Consider the following 18,795-nt stretch of genomic DNA (forward strand, 5'->3'; position numbering starts at 1 on the left):
AGATAGACCGGTGTGAAAAAGTCTACTTTATTTGAGGTATTCATTGACAAAAGAAGACTGTAGAACAATGACCATTGGGGATAATGTCTGGAAGAAAGAGGGAGAGAGATGAAAATGTGAGTGAGAAGATGTTAACATGAAAAGGAAAACTAATGTGGATCTAGGTGACATTCGCGCCTAATTTTACCTCTCTCTCATAGAGATACGTCTGGAGGATTCCTGATGTATTGTTACAATGGAGGGGAGCAATGTACCCCACTATCTGCACATACAGTGGGATACGCCATCTTCTTTCTCTCCTCTAAAAGTGGGTTGGCTGCTGCCGAAGTTTAGGGTGTTTCACCCAGTGATGACATTGTCCTCATATGGACACTGAGATCGTTGGTGACCTACCAAAGAGTGCGATCAGTGGAGGCCAGGCTGGATGCAATCGGGCACATTCACTTACCCGGTCCCTCGGAGTTCCCGAAAGTGCATTGTCTGTCCCGAATGCACTGTGCCGCGATTCACTTAGATTGTGCGCCCGATTTCCTGCATCGGTCGCTTCCCCGCTCATGTCCGCCGGAATTCAGCATCTTCCTCTCGGTGCATGTAAGTGCTTGGCTTGCGACACAATTTTGAAGTTAGATTCCACGGTTTGTCCCAGTCCATCGGATCGTCCGATGGCCCGCCTCCTGATTTCTGTCGCATGAAAGCCGGCACGTGCGCCAAAAACCCCTTTTAAATCCCTGTCCCAGCGGCGCAAAATGGGAGTCAGGATGTCTGACAAAAGTGCAGTCCGCGGGGCCCTTAGTAAATGAGCCCCAACGGGGTCCCCCGCGGTATTTAAAAAAAAAAAGTGCTTACCTGCACCAGGAATAGGATAGTGAACTCCGGCGGACCTCGGCGCAGTAGTGACACCTGGTGGACATTGGGCGCACGACCTTAGTGAATTGCCGGAAGCCCTGAATCCTTGTCGGAGAATGCGCCGCTGGATCGCGACAGGACCGGGTAAGTAAATGTGCACCAATGTGTCCCCCATAGTTTCCAATAGCCTCTATTGAGCATGTTGGTCGCTAGCAGGAGGGAGCGAGATGGAAAGACGCTGCCCCCTGAATCTTTCCATTTTATGTTTCCTGCAGTATGTGACACATACTAGTCAGACGGATGCAAAAATGATGTCCACACCCGCCAGTATATGTCTATTGATATGTACAACATATATGCCAGGAGCTTTCCTGTCACATATGCTGAACGTATCCAGAAATTGAGGTGTAAATGTAGCCTCAGTGGTCAGTACTCACGGGCCTAAACACAGGAGCTGGGGTACCAAAGGTGGCACCCCTGTATAGAATATATCTGGCGCTATGTACAAATTTGTATTATAGGACTTTTGTATGATCTTTGAAGCTGCAGTTATAGGATATAAGACAATAGTGGCTATAGTAGAACCATATGCCTGTAGTATATTTTTGGGAGAGCTACGATACTAGCAGAGAACAGTTACCAGCATAGGACGGGGTGAAAGATACAAGACTAGAGAGAAGTAATGGAGGGGAACGCATGTAATATATGGCGTGAAATGTGTATGTGCGAAACTCACTGGGGTTAATGTCTGCTTTCTCTGTCTCGCTCCTGGAAGACGATATACTCAGGGCTTAACACATTATCTTCATCCTGTTCTATATCAAAACTCTGCAATAGAAAGAGATGTACAATTTAGAATTTCGTGAATATAAGACAGCTGAAAGTGAGGGAGCAGTTGGACCTCAGTTCTCCTGATTTCTATGAGAACCTATGAGACACCATATATATTCGAGGGATTTTTTGCCCAGTTCCTACCCAGACGTATTTGTCATCCTTGTTGTGCTGCTTAATATACTATATATATATATGCATATATAATCTTCTATTGGCAGTGTTATTCATTGGACAACCCCTTTAAGTTATGGTTTGCAATATAGGATATGTTGTTCCTGGGTAGCTATAAATAGAGGCTAAATAATATCATAGAGATGCTTTCCAAATTGAAATAATAGATACCCAATACGTACCTGTGCTGTACTACAAGCCTCGCTCCCACACATGTTTAGCTTGCTCTGGAGCTCTCTGGATACCACACAAAGGAATTCGGGTTGCCCTTCACTGCTGTAACTGTATGGAGACCCCACATTCACCAGCTGTAACGAAACGATTTGCATCACACCATAAATTCATTATATCCTTACCAAAAGTCTCATGGCGAACAACTTGAGGTGATACTTCAGCAAAGGAATAAGGATCGGAATGGTAAAAAGCCAAATGTCTGGCTATGGCTTCCTCCCCTGTCTCTGTAAATGACACGTGTATCCCTTGTCCAAACCAGCGCCCTCCATCCTATGGAGGAGCCAGGCAGGTAAATGTAATAGACACTTTGGTTTCTGTTGGGTAAATGTGGCCTATGGCACATGGCACATTGATGCTGCTAGTGTGTGAATGTAGCCTAATGAATGTAGGTGGTACTTGGTTTAGAAACACTAATCAATCTGCTTCTCACTATAGAGTTATGTCAATGTGTTCTTTGCTGTTACACCTTTTAATAGAGTTACTTCAGTGAAATTATGGAATGAATATATCTTCACTGCAAGGGAAAGAGCTACCAAATATATCTTCAGATTATTCTTTTCCTGGTGGCCTCACCTGCTCAAATTTCCAGCTGTCGGACATGGTGGAGACCATCTGAGCCAGCTCGGCCTCTTGACATTGTAACACTCGGTAGACATGTTTCTGTTGGGACTGAGAAGAAGTAATGAAGCCATTAAGATACACTAAGGTTCTCATGGTGGTATGGGTCATAATATGCTGTTGGCTAGACATCTACGACCATTCTACCCACTCGCTGATAGCTTCTAAAAAAAAAAAATGGAGAGACCTCCTACAGTCCACCAAGCACTGACAAATCTCCCGAGCCTCCCGAGCTCCCGCATCAACCGACTAAAACATTTTGCAGGGTTTTGTGCATTTTATGTACAAAAAAAGAAGCTAGCCCAGTATAAACAGTGGCCACACCAAAAACGTGCCATATTGATGTTGGCAGGAACGCCCATGACTCGTTTCAGCTTAGTTAGGCAAAAACAACCTTATCCATTATTCATTCCATGCAGTATTTCCATTTATTTTATCATCTATGTATTATGAATGTAGCGGGGGTTGGCTGCATGCTATTCTCATATCTAGTCTTTTATGCCTTATTTTGCACTTCCCCGCACTCGGGCTCAGCTTACAGTGTTATTTTCCTGCATGATGAAAGCAGAATGTTTTGGATTGTTCAGTGAACTGTGTAATTTGTTCCCTATGATTTATTCAGATATAACCAGCTGCTCTGTGCCAGTCACACAGATACACAGCTCACCTGTATCTAGCTGTAAGATTACATAACTGTACCTGGGGTATAGGAGCTCTCATTATCTATATCAAACGGGTCAAAGGAACTCAATTAAAAATGGATATATTTTGGACAAGCGCTGGCTACAGAGTACAATGACACTGGGATGTTAAATATTGACCATAAGATGGGAGATAGATGCGGCCATGAGATGTCACTCACTCATCACACAAATAAATATCTAAATGGTACAAAGATAAAAAAACAAAAGTCATATAGAAGCAGGTCAAAATGTAGATATTTGTTTGTACAGGATCTCTTATAACAGCATTACAATCACCTACAGGTATGGACTTCTGAGTGGGTTTAGCTGCGATACCATGCTAAATCTGTGGGCAGACATAGTGTTTTGGGAAGAAAGGAGCCACACTCAAAAAAGCATACTTACCAATCTTGAGGCCCCCACGGCTCTAATGGTAGCCTCCGTTTTCTGGTTTGTCCAGTCCCACCAACCCAAAAGAGTGGAAATTTTCTCAGCAGTCAAAATTAGAATGAACACTGATAAGACCCGGACACACCACGGCCTGGAAGCTGCCACCGGAGCCATTGGGGCCCTCCAGAGTGAAAGGTTTTTTGTCTATTAGGATGAATTAGGACAAATAGAGCAGTTCCACAATTATTTTATGGATTAGTTCTGCAATTCTGTTATTCTAATATATATGTGTATTTAGTAAAGTGTACAGTATATAATGAGGTGTAATTATGTGTATATAGATACGTATATATGTGTGTATTGTGAGACATATGAAACACCCCTGTCGACGCTGGCAGGCTGGTATTTGCGAATAGCACCCTCTACAGGTCAGGAGCTGTTAGGGGGAGTCATGAACCCTGTAGGATGTTTCTAGAACTTGGAATATAGTGTAATTGCAGCTGTAGATACTGCCTGATAAGGTAACAGTTTACTGGTGTATGTAATTATCCATTGATGTGTCTGCAAGCTGGAAGGTGATTAGAGAGGTGCTATCACCTGACCAGCGGAGTATATAAACCCCTGCTGAGTTGAAGCACATGTTCATAGTGAGAGACTCCATCTTGGGAGTCAGACTGCAGAGTTAGGAGAGAGAGAGCTGCACACCTTCAGTGCTGCCACACCCGTTAATCCCAGGAACTTCTGCCTCAGGCCTACTACTAGCACCCAGGGCAAGTCTGGAGCCCAACCTACATCTACCATCAGGCTGTGTGCACCATTCCTGCAGACCAACTCTCCATGACCTTCCCAGGATAAAGAATCTGCTGTCTCTGTTTCGGGCCATTGCCTGCTGCTCAATAAAGAACTGTAAATTGATTTGCACAACGGTTCCTCCGTCCGATTCCTGGATACGGATGCTTACCACCACGGGTTTGCCCATCCATCACCCAGGGATTCATCCTACAGACACCTTAGGGGTTGCCCCAGGGAGAAACCAGTACATCAGCCTCTCCCTCTTTATTTCTTGCACACACCACCTGCTGGAGACCTGCAAGGCTGTAGGTCAGCCCCCCGTCCCCATACCAAGCACCATGACATCAGCGTGCCCAAGGCCGCACTAGCCAGCCACTCCGGTATTCTGAGCCCCGGCTGCCTCAAGGCCCCAAGAAAAGGCTAGGCCCTGGTGGGGGATGTTCCACATATATAATGTATAGTAAGGTGTTAATGTGTATGCATGTGTATATATAGTAAGATATATGTGTATACTAGTACTGTATATACTAGATATATATGTGCATATACTAGAAGTATGTATGTGAGTGTATATATGTGCATATATACATACATATACATGCATATATACGTTTATATATGGTGCACACAGGGTTTATATCAGAGTATACTCCAGGTAAGAGAAGCAGGGCTCTGAAGGTGTGTGAGCCTTAATCCCTGCTGGACAAGGAGTGCAGCAGTGCAGCAAATGGAGCACTGCACAGACTGTGGACTGAAAAGCTTTGGATAGAATTCAGCGCCTTCTCAGCTTGAAAGTACGGAAAGTAGAAAACCGAGGCAAAGATGTAACATTAAGATGATCATATATATAATTTCAAAGAATGGGGTTATATTGTATATACTGTGACATTGTCACTATTGGCTAGGAGAGAAAATGAAATGTTCTTTGCTTTACAGCAACAAGAAAGTGCATTAGCTCTCACCGAAATCTATTCCCCAAGTATTGGCCTCTTGCAAGACCTAGTGCAGGGATCCAATTGCTAGATTGGAGACACAAGCGTGATCACCAATACAGACCAAAGCTTCAACATTAAGATGGCTCTAACAATGCACCAGGTGTGCAATCTTTTAACCCCTTAAGGACGCAGGGTTTTTCCGCTCATTTCTCGCTCTACAACTTCATAATCCATAACTTTTTCATTTTTACGTGTACAGACCTGTGTGAGGGCTTATTTTGTGCGTAACAAATTTTACTTTACTGTAATGTTATTTATTTTAACATGCCGTGTACTGCGAAGCTGAAAAAAAATTCCAAATGTGGAAAAACTGAAAAAAAAAAACATCACGTTCTTGTGGGCTCAGTTTTTTCGACGTTGACTGTGCACTCAAAATAACACCTCAGCTTTATTCTTTGGTTCGGTGCGATCGCGGTGATACCAAATTTAAATAGGTTTTATTGTGTTTTAATACATTTTCAAAAATTAAACGAATGTGTACAAAAAAGAAAAAAAATTTTTTGCCATCTTCTGACGCTAATAACTTTTTCATACGGAGATGTGTGAGAAGTCATTTTTTGCGAAATGATGCAACGTTTTCATTGCTACCATTTTGAGGTCTGTGCGACATTTTGATAATTTTTTATTTCATTTTTTATGTGATGTAAAAAGGTGTAAAAGTCGCATTTCGGACATTTGGGCGCCATTTCCCGCCTCGGAGGTCACCGCCGGCCGTAACCGCTTTTATACTTTGATAGATCGGGCATTTTGGGACGCGGCGATACCTAATATGTTTGTAATTTTCACTGTTTATATCCGTTCTAGGGAAAGGGGGGTGATTTGAACTTTTAATATTTTATACATTTTTTTTATTTTTTAAACTTTTTTTTCTTTTTTTTTCACTATTTTTTAGACCATCTAGGATACATTAACCCTAGATGATCAGATCGTTCCTACCATATACTGCAATACTTCTGTATTGCAATATATGGCATTTTTGCACACTATACATTACAATGAGCCACAGGCTCATTGTAATGGATATGCAGAAGCCATGTATCCTCGGGTCAAACGAAGACCCGAGGCTACCATGGCAACCGACGACGCCCCCCGATGACGTTCGGGGGCGCGGCGATCGTAACAAAGATGGCGCCGCCCGCGCGGCGCCGTCTTTTAAATGCCGCCAGCGACTTTGCCGGCAGCAATGGAGGGGTTAATAGCCGCGGTGGGGGTTTTCTGCAATATGCAAAAACCCCCACCTTTGTATGAAGAGGACTCAGCCCGTGAGCCCTCCTCATACACTCCTTATACCTCTGTGCCGTAGAGCTACGGCGCAGAGCGTTAAGGGGTTAAAGAATGGTGCGGAACATTCAGAAGGCGCTCTACCTGGAGACACATGTTAATGACAAAAAGGTTGCCGAAAGTGGTTTGCATTCTGGCAGGGAGAAGCCCACCAGTGGTGAGTGAGGGTCCCCAGATGTACAGTAAATGCAGGACATGGCAGGATTATTTTGTTCTTTGATACTGATGTTTTTTTTGGAAAAAAAACTAATTTTAAATTCTGCTGTCCTGAAAACAGTTGATGATGACCCCCTCCCCCCCCCATTTAAGCTGAACCCCTACAACATATATTTTCTTTTGCTTTTTTTAAACTTTATCTTACCTTCTTCTGACTTCTTCTACTTATAATTCCTGCTGGGGATTTAAAGGGAACCTGTCACCACAATTTTTCACAAATGCAGCTAGTGGCAGGTTTTCACTCCATGTCAGGAGCTGTTTAGGAGACTAATCACCTCTCTAGGAGGTCTCTAAATACTGGAGAAATGTTTAATTGCAGCTGTAGCCGCTGCCTGTTAAGGCAAGAGTTAACAATGCCCAATGATATTTCTTATGATGTTATAAAGCAAGCTGTAAGCTGATTGGAGAGTACTACCACCAGGAGTATATAAACCCCTGGTGGGCGGGAGCACAGGAGGAGAGTGAGAGACTCCATCTTGAAGCACATGTCAGCTCCAGTAGAGAACAGAAGAGAGAACAGCACATGTTAGTGTTGAACCAGCTAGTATCTTAATACCAGGAAGCAGAAGTGTCCAGGCAATCTGCCTGACACATTAGGGCAAGTCAGGAGGCTTAAGCTCCAGAGCAGAGATCCCCCATCTGGACTCAGCTCCTATCAGGCTGAGAGCACCCTTCCTGTGGACCAGCTATCTCCATCTTCCAGCTTGTTGAACCTGCTGCTGCCGCTTGGCCGTTGCCTGCTGTTTAAAGTTGAATAAAGAACTGTAAGTTGAATTGCACAACGTGCCTCCGTCTAATCCCTGAATAAGGCCCCATGCACAAAGCCGTCTGGGGGACGTATGTACGGCCGCTGGCTTGTACGGTGCAGTCCCCCACACTGCAACGTGTGACAGCACACTGTCATTTTATAGAGCTGTGCAGAATTATTATTTGTTTCTAACATCTGACTCTTGTTTTAATATTCTTTGCCCTTGCATTCTGGAGACTTTACAACATTTTGTAGTAGCTTAGAACATTTCTGCAACATTTTAAAAAAAGTCCCCAAGAAAAAAAAAGAATGGGATCTAATTTAAAAAAAAACACTTTGATAAATACGGCTGGGGAAAAAAATACAAAGACAGGCTCAAAAAAACACCAGAAAAAAGAAAACTGTGATAAATGTCCCCCTCGTGTTTTGCATGTAAACAATGCAGAACACCGGGTGCTACTTCCCAATCACGTGTGTTTCAATTGAAATGCATATGGAATCGTTTGAAGCCCCTCCCATGTACATTTGCATTGGAATTTGTAAATACAGCCTGATATTGGTGCAAACAACGTGAACAGAGGACCTCTATAATTTTATTTGACAGGGTCCTACACCCATCGATTCATGTGAATGTACAGTATTAGAAGTTGTTAATTTTTATCTCCTCTTTACCACTGTACGGCCTCAGACTGTTGTGTTATATTTATATATCATCTTACTAACTTTACTGACACATTACTTTTATTCTGTTACCCAGAATTACCTTATTGATTTCAGCATCCTCCATTTTCTTGTGAATAATTTTGACCAAAGAAGCGATATTGTAGAACTCGGCCTCTTCTAACACTCCTACAATAGATTGAGCACCATCATGAAAAAATGTAAACTGTTTTTGAAACAGAAATATGATCATGTTCAGCAGAGAAAATGTGACTTTTTTGGTAAATTGCTGTTCACGCCCTTACTTCTAGGGCTTCTATTGACCTTACCCTTGTGTCTATTTTATCCCACAGGTTATCAAGTGAATTAAGATGTAGAATATCTAACTCAGACATCTTGCCTTGACAATGTGACCCTTGTCATTGTCTTTTAGAATTCTTCTACTTTCTACGCTTAAACGGAACAGGTTTAACTAAAGACAGATTACAGAAACCCATTATAGCTGCATTGCACATCTGCCTTTCTGCTTTCTCTAAGCATTTGCTGTACAATATAATTGTGTGTTTTCACTGGGACTACACAGAGGATTCTGTCAGGGAGCAAGGTAAGTTAGAACACACAATTATATTGTAAAGCAAATGCTTAGAGAAAGCAGAAAGGCAGATTTGCAATGCAGGTGTGATGGGCTTCTGCAACCAGTCTCTATTGAAAATGGGGTCCCTGGCGACAGGTTCCCTTTAAAGAAGTAATCACTGTGAGACAGTGACTGGTAAAGTGGTTGGAGGTTGATATATTTCTCCAAGGTTTTTTGCATCCATCTTTTAAGGGGCAGAAAGCATACATCTCACCCAGGGAAAGCTGAGTGAGATGTAAAAAGTCCAGGAGAGCTGGGTGTCTTTAGCTTGCTAAGGGATTTTGGTAAATCTTGTTTTCAGGCCTGGATTGGCAACCTGGTAGCGGGGCTGGTCATTCCCTTCCTGTCCAGCACAGGTTTTTCTTGTAGCTCGCAGGAAACCCAGGGGTTGTGTCTGCACTGTGTGTTTTACAGGGGGGAACATATGGAGAGACAGAACCATTTCTACCTGTGTGCAGTCTCTTGCTCTGAGGCCTCTGAGTCCGCCTATGGACTGTGATTGTTTGCGTGAGGTAAAACCCACAACTTTGTTCTCTTTTGTTTCAGGTGGCTGGTAATAAGCCATCAGAGTAGTCAGGGAAGACTGTGTATCAATGGATCAAAAACACCCATAGAAAACAATGGCTTTGTGAGTCTTGAATCTTCCATATTATTGAATGGAATTGAAGAACGAATGCTAAACCTGTTCTCCTTGTGAACTGCAGGGTCCGCTCTCGTGATTGGTGGACATGCCACAAAGTGAAGCCCCACTGATCAGACGTTTATCCCTCATCCCGTGGATAGGGAATAATAATCACAATTAGTACAACCTCTTTAAAAAACAATTAAGGCCAATACATGTATATCCACATCCACTAGATTTTCAGAAATTTTATCTATTAGTGATATATAATATAGTGACTAGACAAGGATAAATCAGGGTAACATACTGGTGGTGGTGTATTACTCCTGTATTAAGTTGAAGTTATCATTATATACAATACTATGGTTATACACATCCAACTCTTCCTAATATATCAGAGAATGCATTTCAGAATTATTTTTGAGGCCATTGTGCAAAATATGGTACATTATACTATCCATAAGCACCTCAAGATTGCTAACACTTCATATCCAGTAAATGCATAAAGGTGACAAACCAGGGTTGTAAATATGCATACAAAATTATGATGATGAAACTGGTTAATGAAAGGTTTTACCTTCGATGGAAATGTTCTTGTCTATTACCAGTTTACCATACCGCAAGTACCTCAAGATTGCCCCAAAGTAGGATGGGTCCCGGTCAATAAGAAACGCCCCAGTCTCATCCTAAAAATATAAGAAAGCAAAATGCAAAATAAAAAAGAAAGGAGGAGATAAACAATTGATCAGAATTGTGACACAAAGGGTAATTTTAACAAACAGGATGACAGTAGTAAAGGAGAGGTGGGTTCTGTGTGTCTCACCGTCTCGGACAACAACTGGGACTCCTGGCAGAGGCGGCAAAGAAAAGAGTTGGGCTCCTGGCACAGGGTCTGTTTTGTTGTGAGGAACACTGTGCCTCCCACATTCAGACGCACCCACTTTCCTCCATCAGATGCCATTCTCTGTGTGGCAAGGTTGCCCGGAACCTCTGGTGGTGGCCCCTCCATCTTCTTCTCCAGTCTTTGATAATGTTACATACAAATTTTGTTTCCGATAGTATAAAAAGCTTTCTACTCAGACAAATACGGTAAATCCAGTTCTTACAGAACTCTGTGCCCCGGTATAATTCCAGCGCAGCTACCACTGATGTTCATGATTCACTCCTCGCTCGCCTCGCTCTGACAATACATCCACTAATTTCTCTTTAATCAGGAATTCTTTTCCCTTTCATTCCGGCCGTGCCTCTTGCTCCTGCTCCACTGTCGCTGTGATCACCCCACCCTCTCTCTTGGGATAGGTTGCCACCACAGGTGTGCTTTGCTCAGATACCTATCTCATTGACTCTCTGAGTCCCATCTGTCATTGGATCATGTTTCTAGCTTCCACAACAAGCTGTCAGCAGCAACTCTACCCTGCGAGTCCTTCTCTCTGATTCTCAATTCTAAAACCCCTTAAATGCCAAATTAAATTGTGTCTCATTCAGCAATGCAAAATCACAGTGGTTATAGAAATAGAATTTAACTAAACGTCTTGGAAATTTCTTAGAGCTTGCAGAATGTATACTGAATGTATATGTACTCCATGGCTATCCCACACCTGTCCAGCAGGAGACTTCTGCTCACTCAATCCATAGTAACACGTCAAAATTCCTCATTTTTAATATCCACAAGCATCATTTCTTTTCCTCTTACATTAGCAAAAATAATAATAACAAAATAAAAAATAACTTGGGATTGGCTTCAAAAAGGCAAATCTGCTCTTAAAGGTTATGTGCACACATAGTCAGCATCAGATTGTCTCTCCAATGGGCCCTGATACTTTCTGGTGAGACGAGGAGAAACGAGGTGGAGCGAGGCAGAAATGTAGAAAGACAGTCTCTCTTTATGAAGAGCTCCGACCTGCAGGGAGACCTGCTCCCGGACCAGGTCAGAGAGGATTTGTCCGCTTACTGAGGAGATGACCAGAAGCTTCTCGAGGCAGACCACAGGAATGTGATGCTGGGAGATCAGAGTAGCATCCACGAAGTTCCCCGCAGAACCAGAGTCCAGAAAAGCAGCGACCTGAATCCGTAAAAATAGTCAGGCATGGAGAAGCTTTGCTTACACCTAGGGTCACTTCTCCCAAGAACACTAGGTGCTGGCGTTTCCCGGACGTTAGGGAACAAGGACAAGACCCAATGAAGTGCTCAGGATTGGCACAATAAAGGCAGAGGTTTTCCTGATGTCTTCTGGGAAGAGAGTCTAGCTCTGTGCACCTCCATAGGCTCCTCTGCCAGCACCAGGTGAAGAATACGACGTGGTTGTTCAAGGCGTAACTCTTCGGCACTCTCCCTAAACCACATGTCAATCCGAGTGGCTAGGGTAATGAGACTACTCAGGGTAGACGGCAGATCACGAGCGGCCAGAGCGTCCTTAACGTGAGAGGAAAGTCCCTTTTTGAACGCTGTGGACAGGGCCGTATCGTTCCAGGAGAGTTCCAAGGCCAGGGTATGGAACTGGACAGCATATTCTCCCACGGAAGAGCTCCCATGGTGTAGATTCAACAGCGCAGTCTCAGCAGAGGAGGCACATCCAGGTTCTTCAAACACAGAGAAGCCGTGACCGGGTCATCTCTGTCCCAAAGAGGAGTAGCCCAGGCCAGGGCTTTGCCGGAGATAAAACTGACGAAGAATGCCACCTTGGATCGCACCGTGATAAATTGAGAAGGCCCCTGCACAACTTAGGATCTCCATCATACTTGCCGGGAATAGAGAGTCATAGCCTAGATTCAGCGGCAGTTAGACAAGCCGGAGCAGGAGTAGCAGGAGTCGCAGGAGCAGCCTCAGGTACCTTTCTCTAAGGCACAGGCACATAGATCCGACAGGGAGTTCAAGAAGAGGCAGGCTTAAATAATATAGCTGAAAATGGCCAGCTGGATCGTGGCGAGGTGAGTTACTCGCTGGGGGTCCAGGGCAGCGCAGAGGGGCACTGGTGTGCCTGCGACCCGGGAGATAGGTCCCAGGGGCACCCGTGACATTTGCCTGGGAGAACTATTTTACCATCACATCCAGAGTAGGAAGGATCTTCAAGTGTTGACTTACCTTTTCCCCATTAGTTCAGCACAAGGTAACGGAATAGCTTGTAACTGTACGACTACTCTTGTAATCTGTACTCTGTTGACTTTATATATCCCTATTGCATACATTGTTTTATGTAGTGTGTCCTTATGGCAATTCAATATAAAAATGAACTTGTTTAGTTCTTTTATCCCGATTCATGTGCTCCCATGTCCTTGTCTCGGGTATAATTACAGTAGTAGGTTGACTCTGATCCAATACACCCCCATTGCATTATATCAACCGAGAGTTGGTGGCAGTCTACCGTGTTGAGAGGGCTCTGTTTCACTGAGGCTAGTGAAAGGAGACGTTCAGCTGTTTAAGGATATAGGCAAGTGTTGTGCCAGACCGAAGGTTTTGTGGACAACTCTATCTCATGTCCTGCGCCTCTCGCAACCTGTGGGTTCAGGGAAAGTGTCTAAAAGAAACTTACCCTGGCCTTATATTTATCCTGTTAAAGTGACCAACCACTTTAAGAAGACTCAGGTTTATGGAGTCTTACAGTTCCACTAGGCTGCCAAGTTAAATGGGTTATCCTGTGACATACAAGTTAGCCCCTATCCACAAGATTGGGGCTAACTTGCTGATTGTGGGGGTCTCAGTGATAGGACCCCTACAGATTTTATGCATGATCCACTGCCCTCTTCATCTTGGGGTATGATGGGTACACAACGGGCACCCGTTTTGGTGATCCATGGGAGTCCCATCATCCACACTAATGAGCAAATTTGTCCCTATCCTTTGGATAGGGGCTAACTTTTATGTCACTGGAGAATCCCTTTAAAAAATTCTGAAAGTTTTGAATTTTAGTTTTGAATTTGGAGCTTCCTACATTGTTATATTTCAGTTAAAGCATAAAAAAGCCATTTTTCTATACATGAATAATACAAGTGATGATAGTAAACTTTGTAATATATTAAAGATGAATTCTATGTTGTATTTTTCTCTATTTCTTCTTGCACTTCACAGCCCTAATCTTTTCCTCCTACTGTGCTCACACAGACAATAGGCAGATAAGGAGAAGCAGTTAAAGTTTCTAATAACTTAAAGTAAAACCTCATGTCATATTGATTTTTACTAAATCATCATGTGTGATTCCCCCTGTTCTGAATCTTTCACAGCAGCAGTGAAATGGACAGAGACTAACCATTTTGTGTATCTGCCCTAAAGCGGAGTCAAATTTAGGTTGCCCACAGCTCCGATGATATGTGTATTTTCCTATTAAGTAATTAAGCAGTAAATCTAATGAGATTCCTACAAGTAAATCCACTGAATACTGCGTAGTGTGTCTACAGGATCTATGTGATTACTAGCCTGGCAGCTTTCAACACATGGAGGAGCACACAGCATGTAATAAGTAGTAGAAACCAGCAGTAAAATGTGTATAGTCTGTGTGGTGTGAGCACTAAGAGTTAAAAGCTTCTCTGGGAGAGCAGAAGGTGGGGAAGGGCTGCATGACACAACTTGAGGTGCAGAGAAAGACAGAGAAAGTTCTGCAGAAATACAGACTGGGATGGAGGAACTGATACATAAGAGGAGAGGTGTTGTACCCCAGTGTGTAGAAGACTTCTGCATCCACAGCACTGAACACACTTAGCTACACACAAAGAACACTTTCACATGACCTTCCCCTTCTCCTTCCAGAGAAAGCAGGGAGCAGTGAAACATATATCTAAACATGCAGAATCAAAGAAGAAATCAGCACTGCCAAGAGACACAGCAGACCCAGGCTAAACTGAGGAGTATAGCAAAGAAACTGCTGCACTTAGGCAGTCAAGATAGGTGTCCTACATACCAAGATCTATTGATTTGTGGTGAAAAACATTAGAGTTGTGCTTTAACTACTTATAGACAGCTACTTGACTAATGTATTTCTTTACACAGCTGAATTATAAAGAGACTTATTATCCAGGATTGTAAGGAGTTTGACTTTAGCCTCATCTCCTTATCTGCTATATACGGACTAAATAACTGCTTTCCGAATGTAGCCTGGGTTATTTTGGGGGCACATCTCCTCCCCCTTTATTTTTTATGCTATATTAAATACAAGAATAGTTCATAAAAATAGATGATTATTCTGCTACACTGCACATGAAGTAATGACCTTGGGCAAAAGAGGAGGCATACATATTAAAATGAAAGCTTATGCACATTATGGCTTGTCAAGGTAATTTTAATCTTTTTGTGAGAAATTTCATTTCTGCTTACAATGGAAAATAGCAGCTTTATATCTGACAGGACTGCATAAGTAATCAATATTGAAGGTTATGTTTTGGGGTTATTTTTTTATATACTGCAATAAATAGGTTTAAAATCCTGATTAAATTATGTAGCTCATGCAAGAAAAGTCCTGCCCACCCAAGGTAGCCCAATGGCTGTATGAGCCAAGTTATGCTTGGGAAGCAGTGGGCACAGTCTCAGCCGCTGATGGCTGCGATGCGAATTTGAAAGTAAAACTTAGGTTTATCATTACAAATACATTTGAGTTTTTTATACGGCTGGGTTATCCCTTTAATCTTTGCTCCATCTCTGTACAGACAAATTTGCCAGCTTATTGAGAATGGTAATAGTGAACAATATCCAAAGTGTGTTGCCAAGCAATACAGTGCAAACTCTTTTAGGGTCCGAAATCTACCATGTAGTAGTTTACGTCTTACTACTGATGTAACATTATTAGTAAAAAGGATTTTTATTCACATTTAATATCCCACTAATTTTAAAGGGAACCTGTCATCAGAAGTGTCATTTTTAGCTGGTGATAGGTTCCATTAGCCGGTGCTATGCTGATTTTGAAAAATACACCTTTGTCAGCATTTAAATAATTTCAGTACTTTATAATAGTTTGATTTACATTACCTGGCTCCCTGCCAGCAGTGCGTGGTGAGTCCCCAGGGAGGGGCAGCTGCAGCCTGTCTTTGCCTGTGTCTCCTCATGAATATTTCCTCTCCTCCACACCATTCCCCTCTCTCTCCTGCCTGCTCGATGCACATGACAGGGAATTTGGAAGGAGCTGGATGAGTATGTGGACGAGGAGAATGACACAGGCTGCATCTGCCCCCCCCCCCTTCCCCTCTGGGGCTCACAACACACTGCTGGCAGGGAGCCAGGTAATGAGAATTAGACACATATAACTGAAATGATTCAGAATGCTGACAAAGACATTTTTAAAATTAGCATAGCGCAGGCTCCTAGAACTATACATCACATTCCTGGTGACTGGTTCTCTAAGTTTATAAGAGGAAGATCTGATTGGTGCAGGCCTGACTGCTGAGACCACAACTAGTCCCAAGATACATGGCTCCTTCATCCAAAACAGAGAACCTCTATGGGACTGGAGAACAGAAGCAATATACAGCTCTCCCTAATCTCTACCCGTCTCAGAGGTTGTGTCAAAATGTAGTGCTCATTCTAGTAACAGGACACTTACCGGTCAGCCACCATTGGGAAACCCTCTTTTACATGACCTTTTTAACATACTTTGCAAAGCCTTGTGTTCTTCAGAGACTGATTGTTGTAAGCTTTATTTAAAGCAGGCTAAAGGCTAAATTTTTTTTTTTTTTACTATCTTGGGTACAATAACCCCCAATGAATTGATTTTGCTGCAGTCTGAATAGAGGAGAACAACAAGGTAACAAGAAAACAGTAACTTCAGTCTAATAGACAGTCAGAGGAAGCTTTAAGATTACCTCATATTCTAACCCATTAAGCAAAGATGATTAAAGATCTGCAGTAATCGATCAGGGCCAGCAGCCAACAATGAAGGGAATAAATAGCAGGTAAGCAGCCTTCGTTATTTGTCACTGCCGAGTAATGGAATACAATGGTCCCAAAATATACTGACTGCTAAATGTGAATGAGTGAGAACTGATTTCCAAATGGAAGGTTAAAAAGTACACAACATGTCCAAGTATGGAGAAGGGAAGGAAAGGGGTGGGGGGGGGGGGGTAGTGGTCGCATTAATGCCTGTACAAGTATTAAAGGAAACCTACCAGTTAGAATGGTAGGTGTAAGCTGTAAGTACCGAGCACCAGCTCAGGGTGAGCTGGTGCCGGTACTTACTTTCGTTAGTGTTATAAACCGCGGTATCGCGGTTTTAACACTTTTTAAACTTTAGAGCAGCAGACGCTTCGGCGCTGCGCGCGCCTACATAGGAAATAGCGGAGCCCCTTCTGCTCTGAAGTTTAAAAAGTGTTAAAACCGCGATACACTATATATACACTTTATAACACTAACGAAAGTAAGTACCGGCACCAGCTCACCCTGAGCTGGTGCTCGGTACTTACAGCTTACCCCTACCATTCTAAATGGTAGGTTTCCTTTAAACATGCTTAGAAAGGCAGCTTTACTCCTCAAAAAGTCTCACGCATATTAATACATACTAGACCTTTCTCTCCTCTCCATTAGTATGAGCGGCAAGCTGCGGCTTCTTTACTGCTATCACCTTAAGGTTAACCCTTTAGTATTACCCCACTTCCCCATAAGTTAATGTTTTACTCTGCTACATTTTATGGTGTAGAATAGGTAAATATGCTATATGGAGGGTAAGGCTGTGTTCACAAACAGCATTTGTATTGTGTTTTGAAAAGCAAGTCAGAGTTTGCGGAGTGCATTTCACTTGTAGCAGGTCACAAGCATTTCTGTGGAAACATCTGCAGTCTGGCAGTGAAAGCTGTAACAACCAAAAGACAATGGTGAAGCTGTACTTAGTGTCAATTGTACCGCATTTGGATTTTTCCAGCGTCCAACTTTTCTGTCCCACAGAAAAAAAATTTTTAGGCAAGTATCCAACTCTAAATATTGGTGCAAAATCATTCTTTTAGTACAACTTTATGTACAGCTGTCTATTCTCGACTGTATATCATATTAAAGAGGAGACTCAAGTTTAATATGAATGGTGTTTCTAGGTGCCAGGGTTCCAGAGAGATAGACTGGAGGGGGACACATTTCAAACACCTGTCAGCTGAAGGCAGAATATAGAAGAAGCTGCAGGAGACTTTCACTTTGCAGTAGCTGTGCCTGAAAGAGGATGATGGAATAACGCTGTACCTATTTATAACATATTTTGGTAAAAGTTGCTACTTATTTAAAAAAAAAAAAAAAACTTTAAATTGAAAGAATTACAAAAAAAAAAAGATTTTTTTCAAATTTGTAGTCAATTATTGGCAAATTTTATAAAGACCAAAATATGTTATTACTAAAACTATCCTATCAAGTTAAAGAGAACCCATCAGGCAAAATAACCCCCCTAAACTAAATATATTTTCATAAACTGCCATTAGAAAGCATTGCCTCTACTTTCCCTTATGCACACTAGCTATTCAAAATGGCCTCCAATGGTGAAGCAGTCTAGCATCCTCCGGGACACATTGGTGATGTGTAAGGAAGTAAGGAAACTATACAACCTCCCTTTCCTGATATCCAAATACATGCCACTATGGTCACACAGAGATTTTAAACCAGGGACAGAAAGCAGATTGTTTGGTCAATGGAAAGAGAAGGGGCTTAGGACAATACGAGACCTGTTGCATGAGACAGAGCCACAATGACTCACAGAACAGGAACTTCAAGCCAAATATTCTCTTACGGGGTGTGTAACCTTTCATCAGATCCATAATTTCATAAAATCTAGAGTAACAGACATCAGCAGAGAAGCCTCAGAGACTACCTTTACCTCAATGCTAGGCACAGAACAAACCACTCGAAGTATATCGACACTTTACAGTGACTTGAAGCAACAGATGCTGAAAACCACAGTGACACAAGTAGGGAAAGGTTGGGTCCGTAATTTCGGAGAACATGAAGTGTCGGAGGCACTATTCCAAGGTTGGAAACAAGTTAGGAAGTGTGTAATCAGTGAACAGCGGAGGGAGACGTATTTTAGAATTCTCCACCAGGCGTACTACGGCTTTAACCTGCCAAAGACAACTGCCAGACTCGACAGGATAACGGAATGCCCCAAATGTTCGACACCGAGC

General features: G+C 42.7%; 1 protein-coding gene across 1 annotated transcript; it reads right to left on the reverse strand.

Moving 5' to 3' along the window:
- Window positions 1-13: 13 nt before the first annotated feature.
- KCTD17 (potassium channel tetramerization domain containing 17) lies at window positions 14-11,267 on the reverse strand. Its single transcript, XM_072127345.1, has 7 exons — window positions 10,548-11,267; window positions 10,302-10,410; window positions 8,572-8,657; window positions 2,659-2,754; window positions 2,034-2,159; window positions 1,583-1,674; window positions 14-87 (listed from the first exon to the last, which is right to left on the reverse strand). Exons 1-6 carry the CDS (start codon window positions 10,731-10,733, stop codon window positions 1,588-1,590), a joined length of 690 nt encoding a protein of 229 aa, XP_071983446.1. The 5' UTR covers window positions 10,734-11,267; the 3' UTR covers window positions 14-87; window positions 1,583-1,587.
- Window positions 11,268-18,795: the final 7,528 nt, after the last annotated feature.

This window comes from Engystomops pustulosus, chromosome 10, assembly GCF_040894005.1.
Source record: "Engystomops pustulosus chromosome 10, aEngPut4.maternal, whole genome shotgun sequence".
Lineage (NCBI taxonomy): Eukaryota > Metazoa > Chordata > Amphibia > Anura > Leptodactylidae > Engystomops > Engystomops pustulosus.

Coding starts and splice junctions, on each gene's coding strand:
- KCTD17 (XM_072127345.1), bottom strand. CDS start 10,733: ATGGAGGGGCCACCACCAGAGGTTCCGGGCAACCTTGCCACACAGAGA. Junction 10,411..10,547: donor CCCAGTTGTTGTCCGAGACG/GTGAGACACACA, acceptor TTATATTTTTAG/GATGAGACTGGGGCGTTTCT. Junction 8,658..10,301: donor CAAGAACATTTCCATCGAAG/GTAAAACCTTTC, acceptor AATCTATTGTAG/GAGTGTTAGAAGAGGCCGAG.